General features: G+C 48.0%; 1 protein-coding gene across 4 annotated transcripts in view; it reads left to right on the top strand.

Annotated features, from left to right (window-relative positions):
• LOC307221518 (B-cell receptor CD22-like) overlaps window positions 1–18,693 on the top strand; it is a 32,137-nt gene extending 13,444 nt beyond the window's left edge. For 3 of the 4 annotated variants that reach the window (XM_079986088.1, XM_079986089.1, XM_079986087.1), the window contains exons 2-9: window positions 9,677–9,838; window positions 10,023–10,403; window positions 11,343–11,636; window positions 12,761–13,033; window positions 13,769–14,059; window positions 15,315–15,414; window positions 15,754–15,937; window positions 17,922–18,693. In XM_079986088.1, coding sequence (XP_079842214.1) covers window positions 9,796–9,838; window positions 10,023–10,403; window positions 11,343–11,636; window positions 12,761–13,033; window positions 13,769–14,059; window positions 15,315–15,414; window positions 15,754–15,937; window positions 17,922–18,065 — 1,710 coding nt within the window. In that variant the 5' untranslated portion in view covers window positions 9,677–9,795 and the 3' untranslated portion in view covers window positions 18,066–18,693. The remainder of the gene's footprint in view (window positions 1–9,676; window positions 9,839–10,022; window positions 10,404–11,342; window positions 11,637–12,760; window positions 13,034–13,768; window positions 14,060–15,314; window positions 15,415–15,753; window positions 15,938–17,921) is intronic. The other variant, XM_079986090.1, reaches the window with a different exon arrangement.
• The last annotated feature ends 1,095 nt before the right edge of the window (window positions 18,694–19,788 follow it).

Raw genomic sequence — 19,788 nt, forward strand, 5'->3', positions numbered from 1 at the left:
AAACAAAAATTCTTTTTTATTCAAAATTAAAACAAAACATATTATCCAGAAACATATCATCCTTATTTTTTCCCCCATTATTCCTCCCTCCCCCACCCTCCCCCACAAAACCCACCCACCCCCACCCCCTGGCTTCCCTCAGTTCCAGTCTTTGATTTCTCTGAGAATGCTGTTTTCTGCATGTTACACAGTTGTATAGATCCTCAAACTATTTAGCTGATTATTATCAATAAAAAGTTTGTGAATGTTTATTCAAAGCCAGCCAAGGAGTCCAGTTCGCTTTGTTGTGTCTTGTAAAGGGTTCCCATTCTCTTTAAAGTCACAGTTATCCTTGTCTCGTAGCTTATATGTCAGTTTTGCCAGTTCTGCATAGTCCATAAATTTTTCTTGCCATGATTCTTTAGTTGGGGTTTCTTCAGTCTTCCATCCTTTCGCTATTAGAACTTTCGCGGCCGAGCATCTAGCCCAGTATCCTGTTCTCACAGAGGCCAGCCCACAAGCAGGACTTGTGTGCAAAAACAGAACAGCCTAAACAACAACATGCAACACGATGGCTAATAATATGCTAACTGAATCTTTATAACATAATATTGTTTCAAAGTTCGTAAGCAGAATAACGATAGATAGATAGATAGATAGATAGATAGATAGATAGATAGGAAACCACAAATAAGTAAACTGTTTCAAAGATGATTCTTCAGCAGCAGCTTGCTACATTTTTTGGTGATTGCTGATACATGGTTATTTGTTGTACCTTTTAGGGCAGTTGTTTGCTGATGAAGAATAATCTTTGAAACAGTTTATTATCTGGGAAAACTGTTCTGTTTGCTGCTGTGCTTGGAGTACGCCCAGAACGCCTACCATCACACAATTGTAGGACATTGACTTTGGAAAGGCTTTTTGCCTCCACCTTAGAGACTGACTGCGCCTAACATTCATTTGAATCTCATCTTTGTGTTTTCCTTTATGTATATAGTTCTTCTGTTTATGAACTTTGAAAGAATATTGTGTTATAAAGATTCAGTGGAAGACAGGCGTGCCTGGCGTGCTCTGGTCCATGGGGTCACGAAGAGTCGGACATGACTAAACGACTAAACAAAAACAAATTATTAGCCACCGTGTTGCGTGTTATTGTTTACACAAGTAGGACTTGAGCAGGAGCTTTTAGACCAGGGAAGAGGAACCTGTAGCCTTCCAGATGTTGCTGGTATATAACCCCCAAGGATCCAAACAGAAAGGAGAACAGCCTGCGAAATGCTCGCAAGGTCTTTAAATTCAGAAGCCCTGAGAATCTGAACTGAAGAATCAACCATGAAGTTGCAAGGCAAAATGTCTCTTGCTGGACTCCAACTCCCATCCTTCCTGAGCATTAGCCATGCCAGCTGTGGCTGATGGGAATGTTTTGGAAGGCCACAGGTTGCCCATCCCTGCTCTACATGCTGAGCAGGTTCATAACAACGTCAACAACCGACTTCCACCAAGAGGGCTGGTGGAGGAGAGACAGATCACCACACACCCTGTTCAAGGTGTTACAAATAGTATATAAAGCCCTTAGTGCCTTGGGACCAGCTCACCTGCCCCCTCCCACTATGAGCCTTGGTCTCCCCTGCTGTTATCATCACACCCTGCTCCTCTGCAGGCAAAAAAAATCAAAGCTAACAAGTGAGCAGGTAGGCAGAGGCATCTACTGATCCTCCTTGGTTTACTGAGCCAGAACGAGGGGTGGTGGTCAAGGAGCTTGCAGTGGGAAAGAGAAAGAGCAGGTCAGTGAGCCCGCAACTGGGATGTGGTCTCCAAGCAGATGACCAACTAGGTTGACCCTCAATGGCAGCTCTGAAGTGATTGGTCCCTCTTCTACCAGCCTGCTTACTCGCCTGCATGGAATTCCTGGTCACCTGTGGCGACCAGGTAAGTAGTTAAATACAAGACTGGGTGCAGGAGCACACCCACCTATATTTCTTTGAATTTGCATATCGCTTGATGGTTGGAAGCCTGCCAAAACTTGTCAACTCTCAGGGGCTGGGTAGAGTGGGCAGCAGGGCTGATGCGAAGCAAGGAGATGCAGAGGAAGCAGCAGCCCTGCTCTGGAGGCAGCTTGGTCCATCTCTCAGTATTTGACTAGCAGCAGCTCTCCGGGATCTCAGACAGGATCTTTTTTCCCAGCCTTACCTGGGGATCAAACCTGCCACCGAGCTGGCCGCTTTGATCCCAAGGGAGAAGCCTCTGCATGAGCCTCTTGTTCACAAAGGGCCTACGCACATGCAAGGCGGGGTGCAGGAAATGGCTGAGGCTAGAATGCCAGCACACATCAAGGGCAGGAGAATGGACAGGAGTAAGAAACAAGCAGAGATGGATAAAGAAAGGGGCACGCAGAACACTGGCTGTCCATTTGATACCCAACCAAGTTCAGGGTGTTACCCTTGGTATATAAAGACCTTAACAGCTTGGGACCAGGTTACCCGAGGGCTGCTTCAGTCTGTGGGACTGGTCCTCTTACAGGTGCCACATTGTATTTCCTCTGCGTTGGCAAAAAAAGCAACCTTATAGCATAGCAGCACCTACATTTCGGAACGCTCTGCCTATTGACATTGCCTTCCCTGCACTCGTTTTGGCCCCTGCTTGAAGCATTTTTGTTTCCAGACATGTAGGGTGCTGGCATGCATTTTAATTTTGTATTTTGTATTAGCTTATTGTTGATTTTAATTATGTTTCCAGTTTTCAAAATATCCGTTTTTAGCATTTGTCTTTTATCGACAATGCTCATGTTTGTTTTTCTAAACCTCCGAGAGGTTCTGTTTACAACCAAGCGGCATCTAGGTTTTGTAGAATGAATAAAGGATTGTTTGTAGGGAGTTGTAGCTCAGTGGCAAGATTTAAACTGAATCGTACCCATCCCTGGAACAAGGGAGGATACTAAAGTACAGGGTGCTCCTGAGAATGTACAGAGTATCCCCTCCCCTATGGCTACTTTGCACTTTGCCCATTTTTTATCCAGAAAGCACACACTGCGTAAGATGAGCTTGCAACCCGCATGCAGCTCAACATATTAATTATTATTATATTGGAATTTATTACCTGCTCTTCACCATGGTGGGTGACAGCAATTTAAAATTCAGAACATGTGATCCTTAGGTGTGTATGCCTATTCTGGACATGAGTTCATGCATAGAGTGTTAGGGATGCCAACCTCCCTGCCCAGCTCTTTCCCCTTTGCCTTTGAACAGGATAATCTGCAGACAGTAGCAGGAGATGGTTAAAAAAAGAGGAATAAATTGTTGAGTTTGAGATAACCTTGGGGGTCATCTAGCCTAACCCCATGGAATCCAAGAATCCTGCCCACTGGGTGGTTAATAGCCACACACACTAACCCATTGCGCCACTAGCTGCCCTGGGTCAAGGAAGTTCGAATAATAATAATAATAATAATAATAATAATAATAATAATAATAATTTATACCCCACCCATCTGGCTGGGTTTCCCCAGCCACTCTGAACGGCTCCCAACAGAATATTAAAAGCATGATAAAACGTCAAACATTAAAAACTTCCCTAAACAGGGCTGCCTTCAGATGTCTTCCAAAAGTCAGAGAGTTGTTTATTTCCTTGATATCTGATGGGAGGGTGTTCCACAGGGTGGCACCACTACCAAGAAGGCCTTCTGCCTGGTTCCCTGTAACCTCACTTCTCACAGTGAGGGAACTGCCAGAAGGGCCTCGGAGCTGGACCTCAGCTGAACAAGGGGGTGGAGACGCTCCTTCAGGTATACTGGGCCGAGGGCGTTTAGGGCTTTAAAGGTCACGACCAAGACTTTGAATTGTGCTTGGAAACATTCTGGGAGCCAATGTAGGTCTTTCAGAACTGGTGTTATATGGTCTCGACGGCCACTCCCACTCACCAGTCTAGCTGCCGCATTCTGGATTAATTGTAGCTTCCGGCTCACTTTCAAAGGTAGCCCCGCGTAGAGCGTATTGGAGTAATCAAAGCGGGAGATAACTAAAGCATGCACCACTCTGGCGAGACAGTCTGCGGGCCATCAAATTGCCGTGAAAAGCACAGCAACAATAGGCCAGGCCGGTCAGTTGGCAACCTCGCCCCCACTCAGCGCGTGTCCTTTGGGAAGCCACAGCTAGCGGCTCCCGGTCTGTATGTAGATGGGGTTGGAGAATGCGAGTGCCACAAGCGGTGGACTTCGCTTAGGAAGGGAGAGAACACACAACATGTGCAGCGCCCTCAATGAGTCATGGACAGCCTCCACTCATCAGGGCAGCCTCTTTTTTCAGATGGGAAGGCGTAGCTTTGCAACTGCCTCTTCCCCACCCCCTCTTTTGCTTTAGAAATTAAGCACTATTTAGCCGGCGGGGTGCAAGCAAGGGAGGGGAGGGGGGTGGGAGGCAGCGGCTTCAAATCGGTGTGGACAGCAGCTAGATCGCCCCGAGGCCACCTCTCCGTGCATCGCTAGAACATTGTGCGCTCTTGGTGGTGATGCTGCCGATGACACAGAGCCCTGCCTCTGTGGTGGGCTGCAGGCCTGAGCGAGGGGAGGGGGCAGATGTCTGTCACTTGGCAGCAAGCAGAGAGGAGCGGGCAGCTGCTGTTTGGTTTGTGTGTGTTTTTTTCTGTGGAGGGGAGTGGGCTATCTCAAAGGATTGGGGGGTGCTCAGCTGCAGGCAACAATTAACTGAGCCGTGCTAGAGGTGACTGCCTGGCGTTTGAGGTTCTGGTGCTCGCAACAGAGGCTGGGAGCTGGGACTTGGCAGCCTGCCAGCACCTTCAGGGGCCAAGCACTCGCTGGCTCACGCGCCTCTGTGTGTCTCTCTCTGTGTGTGCCTGCTGCATCCCAGTGAGCCTGTGGATGAACTCCAGAGCAAACCTGTTCTATCCAGAGGTGGCTTGGGGTTTGAGGTGGCTCTCGCTGCACCCAGTGTGTTCCCACCACTCGCTTAGGAAGTGGTGCACACACAGCCAGCATCTATCCTGTCCGAAATACTGCATTTCGATGCATTTCACCCAAAGCCAGTTCCAATCCGAATCGATAAAAAGAATGTTTCCCCTCCCTATAGAACATGGGTAGGCAAACTAAGGCCCGGGGGTTGGATCCGGCCCACTTGCCTTCTAAATCCGGCCCATGGATGGTCCTGGAATCAGCGTGTTTTTACATGAGTAGAATGTGTGCTTTTATTTAAAATGCATCTCTAGGTTATTTGTGGGGCACAGGAATTCGTTCATTTCCCCCACAAAAAATATAGTCAGGCCCCACACAAGGTCTGAGGGACAGTGGACCAGCCCCCTGCTGAAAAAGTTTGCTGACTCCTGCTATAGAACAAAATATTATGGGAAAACATTGTGCCAAAGTTGGTAAATGTGAGTCCGATTCACACCATGCCTCTAAAGCAGGCATCCCCAACCTTCGGCCTTCCGGATGTTTTGGACTACAATTCCCATCATCCCTGTTAGCTAGGGATCATGGGAGTTGTAGGCCAAAACATCTGGAGGGCTGCAGGTTGGGGATGCCTGCTCTAAAGCAATATGAGACAACTTTGAACAGTCATGGCATTCCCCCAAAGAATTCTGGGAGCTGTAGTTTGTGAAAGGGGCTGAGAGTTGTTAACAGACGCACACATCCCGTTCTCTTTCCAGATGTACAGTTTCCAGAGTACGCTGAAAAAAGAGGCATCGGTTGTTAAACTGCTCTGTGAATTGTAGCTCCGTGAGAGGAATGGGGGACTGGTCACAACTCTCATCACCCTTAACAAACTACAGGTCCCAGAATTCTTTGGGGGAGAAGCCTTGACTGTTTAAAGTGGTATCATTGTGTCGTGAATGTGCATACCCTCCAACATTTCTCCAATGAAAATAGGGACGTCGCTTTCCATCATGATAATTGTACTATTTATACCCCACACATCTTACTGGGTTGCCCCAGCCGCTCTGGGCGGCTTCCAGCATATATAAAAACATAATAAAACATTAAACATTTTTAAAAAAACTTCCCTAATACAGGATTGCTTTCAGACAGCTCGGGGGTCAGATAACTCCATGTTGTTGTTGTTGTTGTTGTTGTTTAATCATTTAGTCATGTCCGACTCTTCATGACCCCATGGACCAGAGCACACCAGGCACTCCTGTCTTCCACTGCCTCCCGCAGTTTGGTCAAACCCATGCTGGTAGCTTCGAGAACACTGTCCAACCATCTCGCCCTCTGTCGTCCCCTTCTCCTTGTGCCCTCCATCTTTCCCAACATCAGGGTCTTTTCCAGGGAGTCTTCTCTTCTCATGAGGTGGCCAAAGTATTGGAGCCTCAGCTTCAGGATCTGTCCTTCCAGTGAGCACTCAGGGCTGATTTCCTTAAGAATGGATAGGTTTGATCTTCTTGCAGTCCATGGGACTCTCAAGAGTCTCCTCCAGCACCATAATTCGAAAACATCAATTCTTCGGTGATCAGCCTTCTTTATGGTCCAGCTCTCACTTCCATACATCACTAGCTAACTAGATAACTCCATACCCTCCACCATTTCTCCAATGAAAATAGGGACATCCTAAGGAAAAGTGGGACATTCCAGGATCAAATCAGAAACCAGGATGGCTTCTCTAAATCAGGGACACCCCTAGAAAATAGGGACACTTGGAGGGTCTGAACGTGGCGCTGAATTTTAAGGTAGTAACGTGCCCAGAGTCCACATGTATTGATGGCATAAGGGTGTAAAAGTCCTGCATTCAATAACTGTTTGTGGTCGGCATACTGCTTTGATTCCAATTCTCCATAACATCCTGCTGAAATACTGCAACTTTTTGCCCTACAAATATTCTGGTTTGTGTGTGCAGGGGGGTGGGGTGTTGTTCTGCTATAGTGAGTGCCGCTCCAGACAGTAGTAACATTGAGGAAGCACCGCAGAACAAACACTTCTATACTCACCCACCCAAGATGTGCTTACTTGGTATAAGCTGTATCCCCCCTGCTAAAAAGAAAAAGAAAAAAGCTGTGCTTACTTTTAGAAATGTACAAATATTGGGAGTGGGGAACAGGGAAGCGAGGGCAAGAATACAAAGAAGGAGGAAACAATATGTAGAAAAGAAATGCCCATAAAAACCTGTGATTAAAAATATATATATACGGCTGGCTTTAATAGCTTCTAATATTGGATAGCTTTAACAGGGGTCAGCAAACTTTTTCAGCAGGGGGCCAGTCCACTGTCCCTCAAACCTTGTGGGGGGCCGGACTATATTTTGGAAAAATAATAATGAACAAATTCCTATGCCCCACAAATAACCCAGAGATGCATTTTAAATAAAAAACACACATTCTACTCATGTAAAAACACCAGGCAGGCCCACAAACAACCCAGAGATGCATTTTAAATAAAAGGACACATTCTACTCATGTAAAAACATGCTGATTCCTGGACTGTCCGCGGGCCGGATTGAGAAGGCGATTGGGCCGGATCTGGCCCCTGGGCCTTAATTTGCCTACCCATGCTTTAGGATATTCAGGAATCAAAAGTTTTGTGTCTCTTTTGTAGGAAATGTATCCTTTTTTGTGCATTCTGCAATGATGGGAGTCAAAGTGCCCCATTGCACAACACATTTGCCATAGTCAGCTTTTGCTTTCCATCAATTTGCAATTCCTGGCGAGGGAGGGAGCCCAGCGGGGTGTGCTTTCTTGCGCTATTTTAGTCTCTTGCAAGGCCCTTTATCCCAGTTTCTCCAGGCCTTGGAGACTTTTGCCAGGAGCCTGGTGTTTCGACATCTTCACGTTGCAGCAAGGACGTTAAAGGGGACCCTTTAACTGGGGTTTTTGGATGGGCTTTCAACAGCCTTGAGATGGGCAGGAATCCAGCAACATGGAGCTTCACCCCTCGTGGTTAGGGGCAGCCCAAAATATTATGCTGCCTGAGGCAAAGGATTAGATGCTGCCCCACCTCACCAATCCACATACAAAAGTTGATTCGACTGGCGGTTAAATCTTACTTTGTGAGGGTCATAGGGCAGTGCTAGAGCTTCTGTTTTTGCATGAAAACAGTCTGAGTCCTTGCAAGGCAGAGATGCTCTGTTGCAGTTCTCTTGCCCTGAATCTCCTACCATTCTGTTTAATTGGATGCCTGCAGCTTCTAGCATTATGAGGGAGGGAGAAAATCTTTGTTCCGTCTGCTTTCTCTACATCAAGCATAGTTTGATACACTTCTACCAAGCTCCCCCATTCCTCACTTTTTTCTCTAAATTAAAAAGCCCCAACAATTGTAATATTTCAGTCATAAAAGAACTGATCATTTTGACTGCCCTTCTTTGTGCCTTTTCCACCTCTGGGATATCCAGCTAAGGCTGGGAGTAAGCCCCATTGAAGTTAATAGGACTTACTTATGAGTAAGGTAAAGGTACCCCTGCCTGTACAGGCTAGTTGTGACCAACTCTGGGGTTGCGTGCTCATCTCGCTTAAGATGCCGGGAGCCAGCGCTGTCCGAAGACACTTCCGGGTCACGTGGCCAGCGTGACGAAGCTGCTCTGGCGAGCCAGACCAGCACAGCGCATGGAAACGCCGTTTACCTTCCTGCTATAAAGGGGTACCTATTTATCTACTTGCACTTAGGGGTGCTTTCGAACTGCTAGGTGGGCAGGAGCTGGGACTGGACGACGGGAGCTCACCCCGCCACGGGGATTCGAGCCGCCGATCATACGATTGGCAAGTCCTCGGCACTGAGGTTTTACCCACAGCGCCACCCGCGTCCCTACTTATGAGTAGGGATGGTCAAATCTGTCCATTTTGGTTTTTCCCAGTTTCTAATTTGCCCACTTTTAAATCCAATTTCCTGCATTTCCTCATTAGCCGGGAACCTTCATTTTTAAAAATTATCGTGAGGATTTGCCCGCATTTTAGTGCGAATTTTTCCTAATATTAACCTTTTTCGTGTGCAATTTTCACTTATTATGCATATTTCTGCAAAGCGGTTTTCTGTAATTTTGTATGCTATTTTTGCTACTGTTTGTATCTTTTTGCACCCTTTACCCCAGTATATGCATCTTTGTATGCAATACTTTGATGGAGAACTGCATTGCAAAATTCAAAGGGCAGATTTCGAAGGACGGCTGCTTCAGTTTGCATATTGTTTTGGGAACTGTGCATTATGTAGGTTCCCCTGTGAAGGCAAACTGGGTTGAATTTCTCCTTCAGCCCTACTTCTGAGCAGACACGGCTTGGATTGCATTGTAAGACAGCTGAGACGTGTGTTTGGTGCAGGACGACACATCGTGCCAGGAGAAAAAATAGGGAAAGGCCATGTAAATTTGGCCAAAGAAAGAGGCCAAAGTATGAGTCCAACTGTGTATTTCAAAGGTTTGTGAAATCCTGGACGTCCATTAAAGACCAGCTGCCTCTTTACGCTTCTTTACACACACAGCTCTCAGTCTGAACATCCTGGCAGCAATTCAGAAAATCCAGAACATTTAACAAATCTGTTCCTTGGTCATGCCTTGCAAATAAGCTCACTAGAGTTACTAGCCTGGGAAGAAGTTACTAGCCCAGCTAGCGGCAGACCAAAGAGGGACAGAGAGCTCTGAAGGGGCTTCCATCCCCTGGTCTGCCAGGTCCTAATTCAACACTCTAACCACTACACCACGCTGGCTCCCATGGAGAATCAAAGTTGGCGCACACCTGATTTTCTTGACTTCTCCTTAATTTCCTCCAGCTTTTCCTTCTTCCAACTCACCCGCGGGCTTCGCTGTGCATGACGGAGAAGAGACGGATTTCCCATTCCCCCAGCCCTGAGCCTCTCTCAGGGCTGCGAACCCAGAGGTGCTTCACAACATGAGACTCTCCGGCAAAGGTCTCCCACTGGCATGTCTCCTAGGTAGGTTCCTGGTTGCTAGCAGGTCTTATCAGGAAGTCCATGTCACACAATATAGAACTGGGTCTTTAGCAATGCTTTCCTTCTAAGAAAAGTGATACTGGTGGTGTGTACTCTTGAGTATTCCACAACCACTTAAAGACCCGCTGAGAGACTCTCTCCCTGCTCCCCGCACCTTTTCCTCCAGTTCTGTTTTACAGCCCTGTGTCTGATGCCTGGACGTCCATGCTGCCTAGCTCCATCCAAGCCCTGAAGGGCTCCTGCGTGGTCATTCCCTGCTCGTTCACCTTCCCGGGTTCCCGCGATTCCTGGGGCGGCAAGTTCAGCGTGGCTTGGTACCAGTACCGATCGAGAGGGTACCCTGAAATCTACAACAGCAAAAGCCAAGGCAGCGTCCTGTCGGAGTACCAAGGGCGGACAGAGGTGCTGGGAGACCTTGAGATGGGCAACTGCACCCTTAGCATCAACCCCGTTCGCAGCGAGGATGCCATGAGCTACTATGTCTGGATCAACCCCGATTCGGTTAAACACCGCTTCTACGACGTCACAGTCCGGGTGGACGTAGCAGGTGAGGTGGACCCGTGCATCCAGGCCGGGGAGTAGTGATGATGATTTAATGACGGTGGTGATTTAAACTTGCATACCGCCCTATACCCGCAGGTCTTAGGAAGGTTCACAACATACAAACACAAAATGCATAGTAAAAACCAAAACAAGAACCTCTCGTTTCCATCCTGAGCCTCTTCCTCCCCCCTCCCGCCCTCAGAACTTCCTTCCAAACTCGACCCCCCCAAAGGCTCCTGCCTCTCCCCATGTGGGCTCCCCTCCAATGCCCCCCCACTTTGCTAAGAGGCAAGCTCCCCTCGGTCACCCCCACCCTGAAATAGGAGCCTCACTTTACAAGCTGCCCCATCTCAGGCCACCTGACCCAATCTCCACCCCCCCTACCTGGCCAGGACCCCCCAACCTCTCCTTGCCCATGTCACATGACCCATGGGTCTCGACACCCCCTTTCTGTGGGGAGGATTAGGTGGGAGCTCTGCCTCCCCCCTCCCTGCTTCATGTGACTATCGCTCCTCCCGGAAGACCCCCTTCCCATCACTCTCGGCCCGCCTTCCTGGCCTCCTTGCCTTCCCATCTCTGCTGCATCCTGGTCTCTCGCTTGTTCATGGAGGAATCTCATGTTCAGTCCCCAAATTCGGCCTCCCTGCCATCTCTTTCTGGTCCTTAGGACTCTTCCCAGGCCACACCCCATCCTCAGGCCACACCCCTCGCTGCCCTTTCTTCCCACCCTCCTTGAAAGATTTTGCCTGGCTGGAATACGTCTTTGAACTCTGACCATGCCTCTTGTGTGCCTGGATGGAAATTTGAGAAGGGTGTGGGAGAGGAATGCTCTGTCCACTTTTGCCTCTGGCCTGGCCCCGCCCACCGCTGGCATGTGCCCCCTGAAAGATTTCTCACAATGGAATGTGGTCCTCGGGATGATTTGTAGCCTTTTTGCTTGCAGACACTCCATCGCAACTGGAGATGAGTGACCCAGGCTTACTGACCGAAGGCGACCGCACCCTGATCACCTGTTCAACCCTGCACACCTGCCCCTTGGCTCCACCTACTCTGACCTGGAACCTTGTGGGAGGCAAGGCTGCCACAGTCCAGGAACGTCTTGCTGGGGGTTCCTGGCGGACGGAATCGGGGCTCAGCTACATCCCTTCGCACAAAGATCATGGCAAATACCTGCAGTGCACAGCCACCTTCCCAAACCAGCAACAGTCTAGCAATGGAATCTACCTGCAGGTTAAATGTGAGTGTCTGGACACAGTACTGTGGGTGGAAATTCGGTCAGAAGGCCCCCTTCACTTCAAAGCAATGGATGCTCTGCCCTTGAAAGTCGGCTCTGATTTTAAATTGTTAAGACGGTTTCCTCCAGCTACCATGAGGACTAGTTACTTGCTAACTTTATAAATAAAAGTGGGCAAGTTTTTTAGTCTAAGGTGAAAAGCTTCCTGCACTTTAGGAAAGTCTGGGAAAGGGTGGCGGGGGTTTGAACAATAATTTTCTAAACCCACTTGAAGCATAGAAACAAGATGTTTATAGCACAATTTAGCACCGCCCCCCACCGTGAGTTTAAAGCCCATGGCTCCCCTCCAAACAATCCTGAGACCTATAGCATCACAGTGCTACAATTCCTAGCAGCCCATGATTCTTTGGGGAAAGCTGTGTGCTTTCAATACATGGTGCGGATGTGGCCCCCGTCACCCGTTGCAACCATATGGTGTTATCCCCCTTTTTGTGTGAGCCTGCACCTTTAATTCCTAGAAAACAGGTAGAAATTCAGCAGGTGCAGACGGAGGCGTTGGGATCAATAGGTGAGGTGTAGGATGTGGCAGAATCCGAGACCAGGGAGAAGAGTCGGTGGAAGAAGATTGGAAGAAATTTAAAATCTATTTACAGAAATACTGTAAAATTATTGAATGTTAATGACGTTGGAATGAAACGAAGTGGTTCTAGCAATAAGGCAAACTAAGATTATGCAAGAATGGATTGATATTAGATGAAAATATGAAATTATAATATGTGAGGATAAACAATTAAGGGTAAATCAAGAGGGTATGGATTTGCTGAACAAATTTTTAAATGGAATACAAAAAAGGGAGGTGTGAGGAAGTCATGAAAACAAGTTAATGAGTGGTAAGATATTAGAAAGAGGGATTTTTATTTTTTATTTTTTCTTTCTATGTTTAATTTTGGATTTTGTATTTTCTGGTGTTCTTCTTTACTGTTTTGTAAACCCCCCCCCTTTTTTTTTGTTAAAACTCAATAAATATTATTATTAAAAAAAAGGTGAGGTGTAGGATGGAGTGTGCAGCCTTAGCAGCAAAAATGGGTTTCCATTGACCTCTGCCCTACTCTGACGGACTCTTCCAGATTCTCCCAAAAATGCTGTCGTCTCCGTAGTGGGGAACCCCAACCTGAAAGAAGGAGACAGTGTCACCCTTCGATGCAGCAGCCAGAGCAACCCCCCGGCTGTCAGTTACCGGTGGTTCTTCGGGCCTCGCAAAGCACCACTGCGGGCAGCAGGTGTTGGGCCAGAGGTGACCCTGGCAGATGTGCGCAGGGACTCGGGGCCATACCACTGTGTTGCAGAGAATGATGTCGGGATGGGGGAAGACTCGCCGCCCACCTACCTCAACGTGGAGTGTAAGAAGAGGCTTTGATTTCTTGTTTCAATATCAACGTATTTATCTGTGGCCTACTTAGGGCTTAGTGGCAAAGTCACACCAAGTTCATGTTTACTATGTCAAGTTGCCACCTTTTTCTTCGCCTGGAGCTCCTATGCTTTTGTAAAAACGCAGTGGGTGATTTTTGTTGTTGCTGCTGTTATGGCATCTCCATGCCTGGGAAAGCTTTGCCGGATGAATTTCTGCCCACCAGGCACAACCCAATAATGCATGTTAAGAAGACGCTGAGATGCGCCCAACATTGTGGGGGGGGGGGGCGCTCCAGTTTAAAGCATGTGACTTCCCCCAAGGATCCTGAGAACTATAGTTTACCCCTCACAGGGCTACAGTTCCCAGCATCCCTAACTGCAGTTCCCAAGATTCTTGGGGGGAAAGTTGTGTGCATTAAATGTGTGGTGTGTGGTATATTCAATCTCTGTTTAGAGATTTGAATGACAGGACAGGGGAATGGGGGAAACTATTTCCCCACCCACTTTTTCAGCCCTTCACGTCTCTGTCTTCTTCCCTGCTCTACTAGCCTCCGTAAACTGGTAAAAAAACCTCTTGCAGGCTAGTACTTATTTGCAAGGCTGCATTAAGTGCACATTTAAAAACCTTTTAAGCTTTCGGAAGTGTAGCAGCTTGGACCATGGGAACACATACTGTGATGTCTGGTTGTTCTAGTTTTTAAAATATCCCTCTGCCATCCTTGCAGACAAGCCAGTGATCCTGCCTCAAGGAAACTGCACCCTGTCACGGACTGGAGAAATAGTAACGTGTTACTGCATAGCCGAGGGAAACCCCTTACCCGAAATCGAGTGGCGCCTACCAAACCGTACCGTTCCTGGGGAGTTCAACAGCTCTGAGCTGCAGGCAGCCTCAGTCTCCTGGGGACAGGCCATCATTGGGATATTGACAGGCCCCACCTCCAGCCTCACCAACGTGTCTTGCACAGCTACCAACCAACACGGGCCAAGCCAAATCACACTGCCCACCATCCAGGCAGGTAAGTAAGGTCTAAGTGCTAATAAGAGGTATCTGGGAACATAGGAAGCTGCCTTAAACCAAGTGAGACCATTGGTCCATCTGGCTCAATATTGTCAGCTCTGGCTGGCAGCAGCTCTCAGCACTATATGGAGATGCCGGCTGAGCCTGGGATCTTCTGCATGCAAAACAAATTATCTCCATGAGACATGGGGACAAATCTGTCACTTTGGGTTTCTCTCAGTTTCTTGTTTTTCCAATATGCAGTTCTCCACATCAGTTCACAATTATATTAAAAAAGTTGGTATGAGGATACATCAGTGTGAATTAGTATGAATCTCTCCCAGTGTGCACATTTTTGAAAGCAAATTCCCCTCATACAATGCATTTCCCGCTCTTAACTAGTATATGCAGTTTTACTCACATTACTTGTACTACATTGCAAAAGTCAGAAGAGTGCAAATTTTGGAAGGGTTACAGTACATGGTTCCAAGATGTGCGAATTAAGTAGATTCACCACATGTAAGGGTTGAACTACATGTGATGGGTTTGGGCCTTTCTTCCAAGCTGTTTGATTTACTAAACGGGAGACACAGAGGCTGGGGGTGTGGGGAATAATCCATATCAGAGGAGGGTTATAAAACCCTTTCCCCATGCCACGGTCAAGATCCAGGGTTTTCCCCACCCTCACCCAACCCCTGCACTTCTGAAATGGCGGTGCTCCGTGCTCTAGGTCTAGACCAGAGGTTGTCAGCCTGGTCCCTACCGCCCACTAGTGGGCGTTTCAGGATTCTAGGTGGGCAGTAGGCGGTTCCATGGCACAAGCTGAATCCTTCCATCAAGCACTGCTGGGCGGTGAGGAAATTTTACCATCAAGAAAGATGCATTAGTGAGCGGTAGGTATAAAAAGGTTGACTGCCCCTGGTCTAGACACTCATTTTATTCCCCACAATGCCTCAGAGTGGCAGTAAGCCAGAGGAATTGTGGGAAATTAAAAGGATGGCTAAATCAAGCCATCGGACACGTTTTGGAATTCTGGACCAAAAAGGGATTAAGGACCGAAGGCAGGCACCACCAGTGACTTGGGGGGCTTGGCTGATGGCCAAGGATACTAGGAGCTGGTGCTGACCTTTCTAGCATCCAACAGGTGAAGCTGTCATGGAGAAGGTACCACCTGGATTTCTGCCAATCTGCTAAAAGGGACCTTGCATCTCATCTGCATGTGGACAGCCTCTTTGCAAAGGACAGCCGCCAGGTTTCACTGTCTCTTTTTGCAGGGGACACCACCCTCCTGCTCATGGCCTCTGGGGGTGCCGTTGGGGGCCTCCTCTTCTTCTCCCTGCTGGGAACGGTTATCTACAAGGTGACAAAGAGCAGGTGAGCAGCTGGATTCATCCACAGCACTGTTAGCAAGTAGATGCTGGCTTTCATTATTTAGCAAAAACCGGCTTATGTGCCCTCTTCCCCCACCCTCTCCCCTGTCTCCGATACCGTGGAGGGTTGCCAATTTTTTTTACGGGCTGACGCACCTGCTCCTTTCAGAGAAGCCTGATCTGCAGACATGAGCAGTTGATCCCCACGGCTGGAGAAGCTTCACCTGCATCGATCTTCCAGGAACGGTGCTAGATTCCCCCACCGCTATCGGTTGACAACCTTATCCCTACACCCACTTATAACATCACAGCTTTCTTTTCCCTCCTCCCTTTCTGCCACTAGAAAAAAGGGGCAGAAGCAAGAGGAAGACGAGGAGCAGGAGGATCCTACGCTGTATGTCACGGATGAAAATGGAGAGCAGAAGACATCGCTCAAAGTAGAGAAGCCCACCAAGTCGAAGAAGAAAGAGGAACAGTTCAACATGTACAGCAAGTCGAAGGGAGGAGGGAGCCCAGCTGCTGACAATGTAGGGGAAGGCTCAGGGCAGTACAATACTCAGGGGCGGATCTACTGTGAAACTAGCTCAGCCCTGATAGCTCAGTTGGTTAGAGCAGTGTTTTTCAACCTTTTTTGGGCAAAGGCACACTTGTTTCATGAAAAAAATCACGAGGCACACCACCATTAGAAAATGTTTAATATTTTTTTCTTTAATGGCAAACAAAAACGTTGCGGACCGTTCTCTGCTCAGCGGGGATCGATCCGCTGAGCCGGCGGATGACAGCTCCGTCTCCGCACTGTGTGCGGAGAGGGAGATGTCAGAGCCCCGCTGCTCTCTATGGGGAATCGGATGAGAGCGGACCGCCTCACCCAGGATCCCCAGCCAGGACGGATGGAAAATAGGGTGGACACAGTCCGGCGCCCGCCTAGTGGACGAAAATTTGACATTTTTTTTTTTAATCTTTCGAATCTTTCAAATTTTTCAATTTTTCCCACGGCACACCAGGCAACACGGCACACCAGGAACAGTGGTTTAAAAACACTGGGTTAGAGTGTGGGGCTGATAATGCTAAGGTTGCTGGTTCGCTCCCTGTGTGGGACAGCTGCATATTCCTTCATTGCAGTGCATTGGATGAAAAGATCCACATGGCCCCTTCCAATTCTATAATCTATAATGAAACTTAAGCTTTGAGCTCCTAATCCTGGAGGAGCCCCAGAACTTGCTTTTGTCACATTGCTTAAAAACTATGAGACCCCATATGAGTTGCATGACTCAAATTGATTATTATTATTTCATAGAATCATAGAACTGTAGAGTTAGGGATGCAGGTGGCGCTGCGGTCTAAACCACTGAGTCTCTTGGGCTTGCCAATCGGAAGGTTGGCAGTTCGAATCCCTGCCATGGGGTGAGCTCCCATTGCTCTGTCCCAGCTCCTGCCAACCTAGCAGTTTGAAAGCACACCAGTGCAAGTAGATAAATAGGTACAGCTGTGGCGGGACATTTCCGTGCGCTCTGGTTTCTATCACAGTGTTCCGTTGTGCCAGAAGCTGTTTAGTCATGCTGGCCACATGAAAGCTGTCTGTGGACAAACACTGGCTCCCCTCAGCCTCAAAGTGAGATGAGTGCTGCAACCCCATAGTCGCCTTTGACTGGACTTAACTGTCCAGGGGTCCTTTATCTCACCTTTAGAGTTGGAAGGGGTCCAGTCTGACCCCTCTGCAATGACTGATGTGGGGTTCAAACCCACAACTCTGAGATTAAGAGTCTCATGCTCTACCAACTGAGCTATCTTGTTAAAGGAGATGACTTGTATATATTTCAACAATCCCGAAGTCTGAGAGTCAGTAGTGCAGATGTTGTAAAGGTTTGGTGATCTGATGTGGAACAACCCCACTGATGATGATAATACAGGTTACCCAGACTTTGTTGCTGGTTGCGAAGGGGCCCCCATGGCAGTTCAGGGCCCCCACAAGTGTAGGTCTGCCACTGACAACATACAGCTTCTCCAAAGCAATCGTATTATTATTATTATTATTATTATTATTATTATTATTATTAATTTGAGACCATCACACCATGAAAACAGATCAAAACAACCCTACCACAGGAAGCCTGGGCAACACACGTGTAACAAAACAGCGCCCATCTTAGTCTATCGAAAGCCTGGACAGTTAGGCGGGGAAATAAGTTTTTACTTGGTGCCAAAACATATGTCAACAAAGACACCAGGTGGCCCTCACTGGGGGAAACGCATTCCACAAATGGGGAGCCACAACTAAAAAGGCCCCTTTTCCTTGTCACCGCCCTCTGAGCCTCCCTCAGACAGGGGAACAGGAGAAGGGCCTGCAAAGGCGATCCAAGGGTCCGGGTTAGGTTCATATCAGGTAGTTTGTTACAGGTGCTGGGAATTGTAGCCCCGTGAGAAGGGTAAACCACAGTTCCCAGGCTTCTTTAGGGGAAGCCATGTGCTTCGAATGGACTAAAACTCTTCCTTTCTCTTTTTTCTTTTTAGGATCTGAGCACCAAGGCCTACGAATCCATGGCGGTGGCTGAAGATTATGAAAATGTATCAGCCGGTGAGCTGACTGGACTTTATGGGAACCTGGGCAACTGGCAGCCCACCTCTGGGACCGACCAGATCTACTCCAACGTCTGACCCGAGGAAGGAGAGAACTTTTGTCCAAATGCTTTCCTTTTCCTTTTTTTTCTATTTAACAAGTGCTTGTATAATAACTAGAAGTAATGCTAGCTAGACCAATGGGGGTGATCGAGTAGGAGAGCCATGGGGGGAGGGAGGGATGGTGTCAAATATGTACGCCCAAATAAATCTTCTGGGGCTCCCTCCATGCAACGGTTACCTCCTACAATTCCCTGGGGGAGTATTGTTAGTATAAACCCTTGGGACTCCCTGCTGCAGGGAAAACAAAATACTAGTATTAACTCTCAGGACTTCCTGCTCTTTTTGTGTGTGTCCAGGGATATGTTCTTGGGTGTAGAACCCCAGTTCCCAGTCCATGAGGGGGAATATTTATGACCTTACCCCCCGAGGCTCCTTTCTGTGAGGAAATATTATTGATCCTCACCCCTGGGATTTCTTGCTGCGAGAGGGATAGCTAATGGCACTGGGCCCCTCCAAGACTGAAGGGTGTTTGGAGGGTTGTGCTGTTCTAATCCTGTCTCTTTCTTTCTATGGCTGAGGTCTTTCCTGCTGTGCTGAGCCCATTGTTTCAGTGGATTTTACTGTCAAGACTTTCAAAGTATATGTCTCTATTTTTGTACTTTCAGCATGAATCCGTGGCTTTTATTACTGTGATTAATTTGGGGAATGGGGTGGCAGGGAGGGTGCCATGAAGATCTCTCAGCGGGGGTGGCAGCAGGAGGCTTCCTTAAACAGAAGACTTCTTCAAGCACACAGAAGGTTAGGGATTGCTGTGTTTCCTTTCCCAACCAGGCTCCTGTCTGAACAGCTACAGGACAGTCAGAAATAAAGCAGTTCCCTTTATGCCACTGCATAGCACAGGTCAAATGTCACCCTCCAGGCCCCTCTTGACCCAGCCATCAGGACTTTCCCAAAACTACTGCTCTCATCAGCAGCAGTAAAGGTAAAGGGACCCCTGACCATTAGGTCCAGTTGTGGCCGACTCTGAGGTTGCGGCGCTCATCTCGCTTTATTGGCCGAAGGAGCCGGCGTACAGCTTCCGGGTCATGTGGCCAGCATGACTAAGCCACTTCTGGCGAACCAGAGCAGCGAATGGAAACGTCATTTATCTTCCCGCCGGAGTGGTACCTATTTATCTACTTGCATTTTGATGTGCTTTCAAACTGCTAGGTTGGCAGGAGCAGGGACCGAGCAACAGGAGCTCACCCCATTGCGGGGATTTGAACCGCCAACCTTCTGACCAGCAAGTCCTAGGCTCTGTGATTTAACCCACAGCGCCACCCGCGTCCCTTTGACGCTACTGCTCATCAGTAGTAGCATAGTGGAAAATTCAGAAGTTCAGGGTCTGTTTCTGATAATCACCCCCACACTCCTTATAAGATTATACAATCATATTACAGTGGTACCTCGGGTTACATATGCTTCAGATTACATACGCTTCAGGTTACAGACCCAGAAATATTACCTCGGGTTAAGAACTTTGCTTCAGGATAAGAACAGAAATCATGCAGCGGCGGCACAGCGGCAGCAGGAGGCCCCATTAGCTAAAGTGGTGCTTCAGGTTAAGAACAGTTTCAGGTTAAGAACAGACCTCCAGAACGAATTAAGTTCTTAACCCAAGGTACCACTGTATAATTATACCATATCAACAGCAATAATAAGGAATGCATTGCAACAATCAGTGCAGATCTCTGTATCTTGCCTTTCAGCAAGATCCACT

This window comes from Podarcis cretensis, assembly GCF_951804945.1.
Source record: "Podarcis cretensis genome assembly, chromosome: 8".
In the NCBI taxonomy this organism is placed as follows: domain Eukaryota; kingdom Metazoa; phylum Chordata; class Lepidosauria; order Squamata; family Lacertidae; genus Podarcis; species Podarcis cretensis.